The sequence below is a fragment of the Manis pentadactyla genome, chromosome 1 (assembly GCF_030020395.1).
Source record: "Manis pentadactyla isolate mManPen7 chromosome 1, mManPen7.hap1, whole genome shotgun sequence".
Taxonomy (NCBI): Eukaryota; Metazoa; Chordata; class Mammalia; order Pholidota; family Manidae; genus Manis; species Manis pentadactyla.
Window position 1 is genome coordinate 162,642,502 of NC_080019.1, and position 13,445 is coordinate 162,655,946.

At 35.2% G+C, this 13,445-nt stretch overlaps 1 protein-coding gene across 5 annotated transcripts in view; it reads right to left on the reverse strand.

Moving 5' to 3' along the window:
- Positions 1-1,462: 1,462 nt before the first annotated feature.
- CBLB (Cbl proto-oncogene B) overlaps positions 1,463-13,445 on the reverse strand; it is a 221,514-nt gene continuing 209,531 nt past the window's right edge. For all 5 annotated transcript variants that reach the window (XM_036930770.2, XM_036930766.2, XM_057502408.1 and 2 more), the window contains one exon: positions 1,463-3,738. In XM_036930770.2, coding sequence (XP_036786665.2) covers positions 3,479-3,738 — 260 coding nt within the window. In that variant the 3' untranslated portion in view covers positions 1,463-3,478. The remainder of the gene's footprint in view (positions 3,739-13,445) is intronic.

Sequence of the window (13,445 nt, forward strand, 5' to 3'; positions counted from 1 at the left end):
CCTTAAAAGAACAGATAAAGTACTTGAGTTTACATAACCAGAACTGAAAAAGGATGAATAAAATATAAATTAATTGAACACATAACTATTTTGCCACATCAGACAAGTTTAAAAAAGACATTAAAAAAATAAAATGGTAATTGGGAAAAAACAAAAAAACCTTCACTCAATTGCTTTTTATAGAAACTTTTCCTAGAAGCACTATAATTCCAGGTCAACAGGCAGTACCTGTATTATTGAAAATATACTGTAATTTGCTTCTAAATCTGTCATCTTAAGAGAACAAAATAAAATTTTAACCAGGCTAGATAATTCAGTGCAAATTAAAACTTCAAATTGCAATCTGAGATGAAAAATAATGTCCAAACTGTAGGAAATGCTTCTGGAACTGAAAAAGAAAAATTCACATTATGAAGAAATATTTGCAAGTCTTCTTAGGTGTGAAATACTGAGTTAACAAATGGGCCCTTTGACCTTGAATTAGGGCTCTATTATTAAGACTATTTCCAATGTGTGCAAGGGGAAATGGACAAGGGCTAAAGGTCTGTGGAAGAAAGTTCAAGGTAAACATAATCACTGCTCTGGTTCAAGTCCAGAAAATCTGGCCAGGATATTATAGACATTGAGGGAAGAATAAAGACTATGCAGGTTAAATTTACTGGACTGTCATTGAGGATACATACTTCCACCCCCACAACATGTTGGGGGAGACGGGGAGAGCAGGTTAATGTTGGTCATGATTTATTTAAATTATATGGATTATATGGTGTACTGGCTTAATAATCATATTACCAAGTCTTGAGAAGTGGAAAGAATGTTTTACTTTTCAGATCACAGTGAAAGTCTGGAGCATTTCCAACCATTAATGGGTAATAACTTTTATAATTAAAAAAGTGTTTTGGTTTATCTCCTCAAAAAATGAGTTTGGTCTGTCATAGGTAATACGTAGCAAGGGGTTTTTCATGACAGCGTTGGTAATAAGATTCCCACTTTCCATTCTATTCTGTAAGCTTTTCATGATAAAACTAATGGTTGCTGTTAAGTACAGGATGCACAGATTTAAGTGGAGGCTAGTCAATTTTCTTTGCAAAACAGATTTTAAGAAAATTTCAGGTCTTAAATTTATCATTACCAGTCTTTTCTTTTTCTAATTCTCACTGGGAATTTTCACACATTATTTGAAAATCAAATGAGAATGTTTTCTAAAGTATGTTTTCTAAAATTTGTGTTTTACATTCATTTCCTAATCTATTAAGAATGTTAGTATTGTTATCACAATGAAGTGGCAACTTTTGGCTTTTAGACTGTATCTATGATCAGAATATCATTAAAAAGCCATAATATGCAGTGCTATTCCAATGTGAATCAGAAATTGATCAAATAAGTGAATAATCATGAGGACAGAACATGGACTTTATAAAGCGATGAGGAATTAGCCAATTCAAGTTTAAAAAGTATAAAAAAAAAACCCTGCACTCATATACCTATTCACAGGAAGAACATCTAAGGTAAATTAGAAATTCTCCTCCAGGGACATTAACCAGCTCAGAATCACCTGAAGAAATTAAAATATCAGCACAAACTACCCACAGCCTGTGATTCCTCAAGTACTCATAGCATGATAGTCAAACTGTCAAGTAAGGGCATGTGTCCCTTTGCAAAGTAATGCATTAGTTCCCCTCCCCAGGTCAACTTGGCAACTACACAAATCTTGTACAACATTGACTTCCATGGGACCTGTTAGATGTTTGGTCGTGTCCTTTCAGATCCCAAAGAGGCTCACTATCAAATGCATCTTTTTACATCACGCTCAAGTTAAGAGAGCAGTGGTAGAAAAGTGCACAAACCTGAAATTAGTCCATATTTAGAAAACCCTCTGTGGGTTCAGTCATTTTACACATACCTGATTTTGTCTCATTTCTCCACTGACTTAAAAATAGAAAAAAAAAAAAGCAAATTTCTTGAAAATTTTGAAGCTGTGGTGGAAACCTTGCAGGCTTTGTCCATCAGAGAGACTTTCACCATTAAAAGCGCAGATAAAGAATAACAAAACATTATACTGGAGTCAGCTTGCAATAGTTTGTGCTTTTAAAACATAGTGGCTAACAGTGCCAAGCTCATCATAGATTTTCAATAAATATTTGTTGACGTATTAAAAGTAGTAACATGGTTTCTGAAGAATCAACCTCCATTTTGCAAAAAAGGCAAAACTACATAAATTTCTTTCACCTGACTGGATGGAGCAATGTGGAGCAATGAATGAGATCATCTACAAATTAAATATGAGGTCTAATTTGATTGCAGAGAGAAAATCACTAAGAACTTTGGAAAAAAAAAACAAAAACCATTTTTGCCACAGTAGCATCAACACTTAATAGTGCATCCAAGATCGAACGTTTCCACCGCTGTATGTGCTGGTTCCTAAGCCAGTTAGGTACCAGCGTGTAATGACTCAATTAGGAAATGCTTTCTTCTCCATTTTTGGGGAGGGAAGACCATAATTTCATCTGGCAGTTATTAATATATTTCAGGAAGATGGCCCTCTTATTCAGCATGCCCCAAAGTAATGCAGGCATCAGCATCGGGGGGCCTCCTTGTATAACTCTAGTACAGCATTGTCAAGGGCAAGTGGATTCCCCCTGCACCTGCAGTAGCTGTTCTCTAGTATAGAAAGTTTTCAGAGTTGTGATACCCCTGGGATGACGAGGACTAGAACATGGCAAATTAAAGATCACAAAACTTAGACTAAAAAGGGACGCTCCTCTATATTATATGAAAACCCCTTATAAAAGACAGTTAATTGACAAAAAAAATGCTTTATACATTCAGATTTTTCCCATCTCTCAACAGCGATGGTATCTAATGAAAAGACTCAGTAGTGAAGGCCACACACTTTTTTTTGCATTAGTTTGATATGTTGAAAATCAGAACTTTTAAAGCATCTTGTAAATGGGAGAAATGGTATCGGACCTCAGTGGTAGTGGGGGGTGGGCGTGACGGGAGAGATCAAAATGAGTATGTGATGCAGCTGCTGATGTGCACAGCAAGGGAGCTGAAGGGAAATGGTACAGCAGACCTGACCACTCCACAAAGGGTCCATCAAGAACACAGTACAGGTATTAAAAAAAACAAAAACAAAACCAAAAACCCAAAACAAAAACAAACTGCAGTTCTGCCAACTTGTAAACAAGGAAAAAGCATTTCACAGATTCAAAGTTCAAGGGAAGTAAACGTCTTTAAATTATTTTTGTCAGTTCAACCCTGATTTAAAAGTATGGCTAGCAAAAATAAGGAAGCCGCACCCGCTGACATCCTGAGCAAGTCTTCTGAGAAGCAGCGCTTCCAAGCCTCTTTCTTCTCAAGATGCCACGTGAAGAGGAGACACCCCCTCTCCAGAATTCCATCTCGCTTCTCTCCTTTCCACACTACTGGAATATTCATGGAATGCTTTACATTTTGGTGTTTACAGTCCTGGTTGCTATAGATTTAGACGTGGGGAGACTGGAGGGGGGAAGGCAAATTCTCGAAGGATGCTACGAGCCACTTCGACATTATTCTGGGCTATCTCTAAGGCTCTCTTCACTTCTTCAAAGGCATAACCCTCTCCCATGAGTTTTGCGATTTTTGCATCTACGTCTTCCAATGCTGCCTCGGGCCCGTGGGGTTTTCTGTGGTGAACTTCCGGTGCAGTCCTGCGGGGTCGTGGTTTAGGAGGTCTGGCTGGTGCTTGTGAACCATCTGTGTAGTTTTTAAGGAGAGATGTGATTAAGTAAGATAAAATAAAGACATTGCAACAGTAGTACCATCCCATTTTATATGACAACACTAGTTTTCATTATCTTTAAAAATAAACTTTTTCCTCCATTTTTATATATTATTGTAGTGTAAGTTATATTGTCTCCATTTTGAACATTAGAAACTGAAGTAGAACTGGAAATCCAACTGAGAAATTGACACAAATTTATTCCCAATTCCACACAGTATTCTTGAAATCACATGAAATAAAAAAGATACAGAAAGAAGAAAAAAATCAAACAATTGTCTGGAAAAGAAAGGCTTTTTCCTTTTGGCAGTACAGTTCATCCTTCCCTACTATGGCGGAGGAACTTTCTTGGTAAGTTTCTACTGGAAGAAACCCTGTTACAAGCTTGTAGGTGGACCCAGCAGACTGTCTCCACCAGATCCCCCATCCCACCCATATCACAGCAGAAAACTGCTCTGAGAAACATGCTTGGAAAAGTCTCCAGCTCTCTGATTTCTCAATTTACTAATGCTGTGAAGTGATGGCTTACTGATGCTAGGGTGGCGGGGGAAATACTAGATACTTCAAGAGTCCTGTCGGTGGACAGGCTGAAAAGAAGTAAACTCAGTGCTTTGCTCGCATACTCTCTTCAGTCCAGTGCAGGCAGGTTTGCCTGAGAAAAGGCAACAGTCCATGGCCATATCACCCTGATCATGCCTGACCTCGGGAAGTTAAGCAGTGTCAGGCCAGGTTAGTAGCTGGACTGCAGAAAAAGCAAAGGGAGCAAAAACATTAGCCATGGAGAATTGGGTTCCAGATCAGTACCTTGAGATAACAGTTTCTCAAAGTTAAACCAAACAAATTGGTGCCCATGAATAGAGAGTAATTTTATTAAGAGAAAAAGAAAATTAATTACAGGTTGCCACCACATACAGATCACCAGAGCATGGGCTAGTAACTTGAGTGGGACTTTTTTTTTTATCATGAATTCCCATGTATCTGTATTTGGTATGTTATTTCAAAAGCCTAGATTTTAAAACAGATTAAAATAAAAATGTTAAATTTATGCCACGAAACACATTTACTGATTGAAGACTATGCCGACATTAAAATATCTTTCTTTTAGACCACTGGCAAATGCAAATGATAAACAGTTAAGTAAAAGAGAAAGTGAGGCTAGAACCCAAATGCCTCATGACCCATCCCGTCCAGTTCCTCCTGGTCTCTGCTGCCTTGCCAAGCTTTCCCAAAGGCTTCAGGAGATAGTGTAAGCTGGTATTTTTAATAATAGTCAAGTGTAAATCATAAAACTTTATGATGCATTATTTCATATTTTTCTTTTAAGTACAATTTTCTATGAGAAGGTAACATATATAAACCATCATCCTAATCATAGTTCTAGCAATACCAATATAATATACATAAAAGAAAAGTCTTCAGGGTGAAAATATTTGATTGCACACCAAATTTTATGATAGTCTTATTTTTAATTTTTTCTTTCTCATAGGGTAATTTCCAGTTTGAAAACTATTATAGTTATAGGTAAAGCTTATTAAGTTATGCTTATATACAAGAACACAGTAATTTCTGGTTCTTGCTGAAGTCTGTACTGTTTCTTATATTTGTAATATCTTGAATTATTATCATCTGCTAAATTGCATTACTTACTGTTTTGAAGTTCCGTTTATTTTTCTATTAAGAATTTCATTATATCATGTAGAGATGGACAATAAATTATATTTTGAATCCAATCTTTCCAAAAAAGATTATAAATTCTATTAAGTTTTCCTTTACTTTAATCAATTACCACAGAATTTATACATTTGCATTCTTTTCTAATCTGATGTAATTTTTCAGTAAGAAGAATTTTGTTAAGTCTAAATTCCTTGCATTCTGGTAATTTTCTATTCCTTGTATTCTGGTAATTTTCTAAGAGGTTTTCTTTCTTTTCTTTTTTTATTTTTATTGCAGTATAGTTGGCATAAAAAATTAGTTTTAGGTATATAACATGGTGATTTGACATTAACATACACTACAAAATGATCATCACAATAAGACTACCTGTCACAATCTGTCACCATAGAAAGTTATACTATTATTGACTATATTCTCTATACTGTACTTTACATTCCCATGATTTATTTTGTAACTAGAAGTTTATAACTTTAACCCCCTTATTCTACTTCACCCACCTCCCCTAATTCCTCCCTACCTCTGTTAACCAAGTTTGTTTCCTGTATCTGAGTCTGTTTCTATGTTGTTTTGTGTTTTTTTAATTCCACATGTAAGTGAAATCATAAGGTATTTGGCTTTCTCTGACTTATTTCACTTAACATTATATTTGTTAGGCCTATCCATGTTGTCACAAATGGCAATATTTCATTTTTTATGGCTGAGAAATATTTCAAAGTCTATATATACCACATCTTTTTTATCCATTCCTCTACTGATGAACATTTAGGTTACTTCTATATCTTGTTTATTGTAAAGAATGGGGCAGTGAACATAAAGGCACACATATCTGGTGTTTGGTTTTCTTTGGATAAATTCCAGAGGTGGAATTGCTGAGTCATATGGTAGTTCTATTTTCAATTTTTTGAGACACTGCCATACTGTTTTCCATAGTGTCTGCACCAATTTACATTCCCACCAACAGTGCATTAGGGTTTCTTTTTCTCTACATCCTTGTCAGTACTTGTGATTTCTTGTCTTTTTGATACTAGCCATCCTGAGAGGTGTGAGGTGGTATCTCACTGTTGTTTTGATTTGCATTTCCCTTAAGATAAGTGATGTTGAGCATCACTTCAGGTGCCTGTTGGCCATCTGTATGTCTTCTTTGGAAAAATGTCCTCTCAGGTCCTTTGCCCATTTTTTTTTATCAGATTTTTAAAATATATATATATATATATATATATATATATATATATATATATATATATATATATATATATACAGGCTATTAACCATTTATTGGATTTTTGATTTGCAAATATCTTCTCCCATATCTGGCATTTTTGTTTTGTTGATAGTTTCCTTTGCTGTGCAAAAGTTTTTTAGTTTGATGTAGTTCCAGTTTATTTTTGCTTCTGTTGCCTTTGTTTGAGAAAGATCCAAAAAAATTTTTTGCTAAGACTGATGTTCAGGGCCTTACTGCCTATGTTTTCTTTTAGGAGTTTTATGGTTTCAGATCTTGTATTAGGTTTTTAATCCATTTTGAGTTTATTTTTGATATATGGTATAAGGTAGTGGTCTACTTTTGTTTACATGTTGCTGTCATCTTTCCAGTACCATTTTTTGAAGAGACTGTTTTCTCCCCATTTTATATTCTTGCCTCCTTTGTTATAGAATAATAGGCCATATAAGCATGGGTTTATTTTGGGGCTCTCTATTCTGTTTCATTGATCTGTGTGTCTGTTTCTTTGTTTTTGTTGCATTTTTTTTTTTGCTGGCACCACACTGTTTTGATTACTAGCTTTGTAGATTAGTTTTAAGTCTGGGATTGTGATTCTTCTTTGTTCTTCTTTCTCAAGATTGCTTTGGCTATTTTGAGTCTTTTGTGGTTACATATAAATTTTAGGGTTATTCTAGTTCTCTGAAAATACATTTTGATAAAGATTGCATTGAATCTACAGATTGCTTTGGGTGGCATGGACATTTTAATAATATTCTTCCAATCCATGAACACAGTATATATTTCCATTTATTTGTGTCATCCTCAATTTCTCACTAATGTGTTACAGTTTTTAGAGTACATGTCTTTCATCTCCTTGATTAAATTTATGCCTAGGTATTTTATTCTTTTTGATGAAATTGTAAATGAGATTTTTAAAAAAATTTCTCCAATAGTTTTAGTATATAGAAATGCAACAGATTTCTGTATTTAAATTTTGTATCCTGCAACTTTACTGAATATATTTATTAGTTCTACTTGTGTTTTGGTGGAGTTTTTAGAGTTTTCTACATATAGTATCATGTCATCTGCAGATAGTGACGATTTTACTTCTTCCTTATCAATTTGGATGCTTTCATTTCCTGACTAATTGCTGTGGCTAGGACTTCTAGTACTATGTTGAATGAATGGTGAAAGTGGCCATCTGTTTTTCTCATGATCTTAGGGGAAAATCTCTAAGCTTTTTACCATTGAGTATGATGTTAGCTATGGGTTTATCATATGTGGTCTTTATTATGTTGAGTATGTTCTCTCTGTACCACTTTGTTGAAAGTTTTTATGATAATGGGTGTTAAATTTGGTCAAATGCTTTTTCCGCATCTATTGAGATGATCATATGGTTTTTATTCTGGTAATTTTGGTAATGTGTATCATTTTGATTAAATTTGTGGATAATGACATCCTAGCATCCTTGGAATGAATCTTACACGATCATAGTGTATGATCCTTTTAATGTACTATTGAATTTTGCTTGCTAATATTTGGGGATTGTTGCATTTATTTACCAGTCTGTAATTATTTTTGGTAGTGTATTTATTTATTTTTTGTATTAGGGTAATGCCGGCCTTGTAGAATGAATTTGGAAGTGTTCCTTCTTCAAATATTTTGAGTTTGAGAATAGTTTGATAAGGATAGGTATTAACTCTTCTTTAAATGTTGGGTAGTGTCCACCTGTGAAGCCCTCTGGTCCTGGACTTTTGTTTGTTGGGATTTCTTCTTTTTTAATTACTGATTCAATATCCTTATTACTAATCTATCTGTTCAGATTTTCTTTTTCTCCCTGGCTGTCTTGGAAGATTGTATGCTTCTAGGAATTTATCCATTTCCTCTAGGTTACCCAATGTGTTGGCATATTATTGTGCATAGTACTCTTGTATCTTTTGTATTTCTATGGTTTTAACTTTTTTGTGGCTGTATTTTTATATTTCTGTTAGTTGTAACTTCTCTCTCATTTCTGATTTTATTTATTTGGGCCCTCTGTTTTTTTCTTTACAAGTGTGGCTAAAAGTTTATCAAATTGTTTTACCTTTTCAAAGAATCAGCTCTTAAGTTTCATTGATGCTTCTATTTTTTTAAATCTCTATTTCATTTATTTTTCACTGTGATTTTTATTCTTTCTTTCCTTCTACTTTTTTTCTATGTTCCTTTACGAGTAAGGCTAAATTGTTTGAGATTTTTCTGGTTTCTTGAGGTAAGCCTGTATTGCTATAAACTTTCCTCTTAGAACTGTTTTGGCTATGTCCAAAAGATTTTGGAACACTGTGCTCCCATCTTCATTTGTCTTGTTATTTTTTTTTTCATTTCATCTTTGATTTTTTTGTTGAATGATTGGTGGCTTGATATTATGTTTTTTATTTATTACAGTTTTTTTTTCTTGTAATTGATTTTGAGGTTCATACTACTGTGGTCAGTAAGATGCTATGACTTCAGTTTTCTTAAATTTACTGAGATTTGTTTTGTGGTCTAATGTCATCTATACTGAAGAATATTCCATGTGCGCTTGAAAATAATGTGTATTTTGATCTTTTTGGATAGGATGTTTTATATGTATCTATTGAGTCCATCTGGCTTAATGTGTCATACAAGGTCAGTGTTTCCTTGTTAATTATATGTCTGGATGATCTACCCATTGATGAAAGTGGAGTGTTGAAGTCCCGTACTATTACTGTATTACTGTCAATTTGTTCCTTTATGTCTGTAAATATTTGCTTTATATATTCAGGTACTCCTATGTTGAGTACATGTTTACATTTGCTGTATCCTCTGGATGGACTGATTCCTTTATCATTATATAATGCCCTTGTCTCTTGTTATAATCTTTCAAAGTGTATTTTGTCTGATATAAGCATTGCTATCCTAGCTTTTCATTTCCATTTCCATGTAATATCTTTTTCTATCCTTTAACTTTCAGTCTACATGTAACTAGGTTGGAAGTGAGTTTCTTGTAGGCAAAAGATAGATGTGTCTTTTAAAAAAAATATCCATTCAGTCATCCTATGTCTTTTGATTGTAGCATTTAGTCCATTTACATTTAAAGTAAATATTGATAGGTATTACTGCCATTTTCTTCATTGTTTTCTGGTTGTTTTTGTAGTTCTCTTGCTCCCTTCCCTTGTGATTTGATGGCTTTCTTTGGTGTTATGCTTGGATTCCTTTACCTTTATTTTTTGTTCATTTTATCTATTATAGGTTTTTGGTTTGTGGTTACTATAAGAGTCATATATAGCACTCTGTGTATAAAGCAATCTATTTTAAGTTCAGGGTCACCTAAGTTAGGGCATTGTAAAAGCACTACATTTTTACTACCTCCACCCCAAACTTTATATTTGGATGTCATATTTTACATTTTTTAATTTTGTTCATCCCTTAATTACCGTAAATACAGTTGATTTTGTTACTTTTGTCTTTTAACATTCACACTAACTATATAAGTTGATCTACTACCTTTACTCTGTATTTGCTTTTACCAGTGAAGTTTTTTTCTTTCATAATATTCTTCTGGTTATGGCCTTTTCTCTTCCTCTTAAAGAAGTCCCTTTAACATCTCTTGTAAGGCTGGTTTAGTGGTCATTAACTCCTTAACTTTTGTTTGCAAAACTCTTTCTCTCCTTCAATTCTGAATAATAATTTTGCCAGGTATTGTTGGTTGTAATTTTTCCTTTTAGCATTTTAAATATATATCACGCCACTCCCTCTGGCCTGAAAATTTCTGCTGAAAAAAATCAGCTGGCAGCTAGTCTTATGGCAGTTCCCTTGTACATAACTAGTTGCTTTTCCCTTGTTGCTTTTAAGATTCTCTCATTATCTTTACAGTTTGACATTTTAATTATGTTCTTGGTGTGGACCTTTGTGGGGGTCTTTTGTGACTCCTGGGTCTGGATGTCTCTTTCCTCTCCCAGGTTAAAGGAGTTTTCAATTATTATATCTTCAAATAAGTTTTCTGCCCCCCACCCCTTCTCCTTTAGGGACCCCTATAATGTGAGTTAGTACACCTGATGATGTTCTAGAGGTCCCTTAAACTATCCTTCTTAAATTTTTCTTTTTTTTATGATAAGCTTTGATGACTTACAGTACCATTTTCCAGATATGTGATCTGTTTTTCTGTATTCTCTAATCTGCTGTTGATTCCCTCAAGTGTATTTTTCATTTCAGTTATTGTATTTTTCAGCTCTGTTCTTCTTCCAAGTTTGGTGAGAATCTTTATGACCATGACTTCAAACTCTTTTTCAGACAGACTGCTCACCTCTCTTTCATTTAGTTCTTTTTCTTAGGTTTTGTCTTATTCTTTCATTTGGAATATATTCCTGTCTCGTTTTGCCTGATACACTGTATTTATTTGTATGTATGTTGGTAGATCAGCTATGTATCCTGAATTTGAAGGAGTGTCCTTACATAGAATTGTCCCGTGGGGCCTGGAAGTGCAACCACCCTGGTCACCAGAACAAGGTGCCCCAGGGTGTCTCCTGTGTGGGCTAAATGCACCCCCTTGTGGTAGTTGGGCTGTGACTGCAGTGGGTGTGCTGGTGGGTGGGGCTGGCTCCCCTCCCCCAGGGGCAGGAGCCACTTTGGAGGGGCTCTGGTCCTGGCTGAGGTCACCTACTGTGTGTAGTGGGGTGGGAGTTATTTTGGAGGGTACTCCTCGGGTGGATGGGACAGAGTCACAGAGGAACATTGGGGCAGGACAAACAGTGCTTGCAAAGTGGATGTAGAATATTAGAAATGGTGCCTGCCAGAACTGGGCCAGCTGAGAAGGAGGGCAAGAAAAACGGCACCTGCCAGTGACTCTGTTCCTGGACAAAGTTCCTTCAGATCTCTGCCCCCAGCACAAAGCCTAAAATTAGTCAATAAATCTTCACATATGCCCCAGGCACTTTTCAAACTACTGTGTCTGTGCTGGGTCTTGAAGCAAGTGAATTTGTGTGTGGATCCTTTAATAAGGGAGTCTAGGTCTCCCACAGCCCTCTTGCTCTCCTGGAGTGAAGCCCTGCTGATTTTCACAGCTAGACATTATCGAGTGGGGGGGTCATCTACTCAGTGCAGGTGCCCACGGTGACTGTTCCCAGTGTGGAGCTTGAATCTCTTGCCCCTCAGGAAAGACCTAGATGCCTGTGATATTCCCCCACTTGTGGGTCACTCCTCCAGGGGATTGGTCCTTACCGGATGGCATCTCTGTCCACCCTTGTCCCCCAACCCTTTTTGATATGGCTTTTTCTTCATGTCATTTTCAGAGAGTTTCTCTGTATGTAGTGGTAGACTTGATGTGTTTGTGGGAGGAGTGAGCTCAGGATCCTTCTACTCCCTGGTCTTGATCCTGTCTGAGTTTTTGTAATACTGTTATTTTGTTTCCAAAATACTGAGAGGGCCAGATGACTGCCAAGCATCTTTGACAAGAACAGCTATATAAGCAACTAAAGAAGTGTCAGCCAGAGACACATCTATTATTGTAACTGGCAATGAAGGATTAAAATTTAGATATTTTAGATTTAATAAATTTATGTATACCTTTGATCTTGGTAGACGGCACCTATCATCAGGAAAAAAAAAAATAAACACAAGAAACCTACCCACTGTGAGGCTGCTGTCCAAATGCAATGGAATTTGCAGATGACTAATTTTATTTCAGAGAAAGCTATTCTTTGCTTGTTAAAATTAGTAAACATAATTCAGGAAGCCTAAGTTAGCAGGAAAAACATATATATATATACACACAGACATAACAATTAAAACTCTAGTTAGGGTACTGGAGGTATTTCTGATCCTGGAACTAGTTATTTTTTTTTTAAACACAAAATATATTTGAAATTTCAACTAGAGAAAATGATTCAAACAACCTCTAGAAGGAACCATCACAGATTCTAAAGACATTTTCATTAAAAAAGAAAAAAAAACTTCTTGAAGCAAAGATTTTTCTAATAGGTAGATTTTCCCTTAAAATTCAAAACTCATATATCCCAATTTATTTAATCCTAGTCCTCACTGCTCTAACTCAAAACTGTTTCCCCAAAACAGTGCTGACACTTCTTCAGAATCTTACAAATGCTCAGAACTTGAACTGTATCATGTATGAGAGCCTATAAATGGAAGCAGAATGGAATCTATGTTGCAACTTTTTGCCACCTGTTACATATAAATTTCTACTTATTGCCAAATATTTATTCAGCTTGGAGTATCTTGATTTTTGGTTTGTTTTAATTGGTCTGTACCAGGCAACTGACAACTACAACTAAGACTTTTCTAGATATGGATGAGAAACACCACACAAGGACTTGAGTGGTCAGATACATCTCAGTTTGGCTACTAAGATTTTGAGTAACCTTGAGCTAAGCAATTTACTTTTACAATTCTCACTTTCCAAGTCTACTTTTGTATTAACATTTTTAGAGGTATTATTTAATACTTCTCAGTCACGTAGTATGCAAATTAATTAATGTAATTTTCAGTATATATGCTAAGGAGACCATTAGAAAGAAAGGGCAAAGAATTCACATCTGTAATAACTACTACACTCAAATGCTGTAGAAGAGCAATTACTGTAAATCAAAAGGAATGCCAGAGAAGTGTGGAAGAGGAAAATCATGGAATTCGTTGTGAGTGCCTAGTTCTATGGAAAGCTTTTAAGCAAGATATTAACAAACAAGATCTGTTACAACCTGAACTAATAATGGAAGCTGCTAAAAAAAGGACAAAACATATCATTTTCATGCTGATTATTAGAGCAAACATTGAAAACCAATTCCTCTTTTTATAAATCTC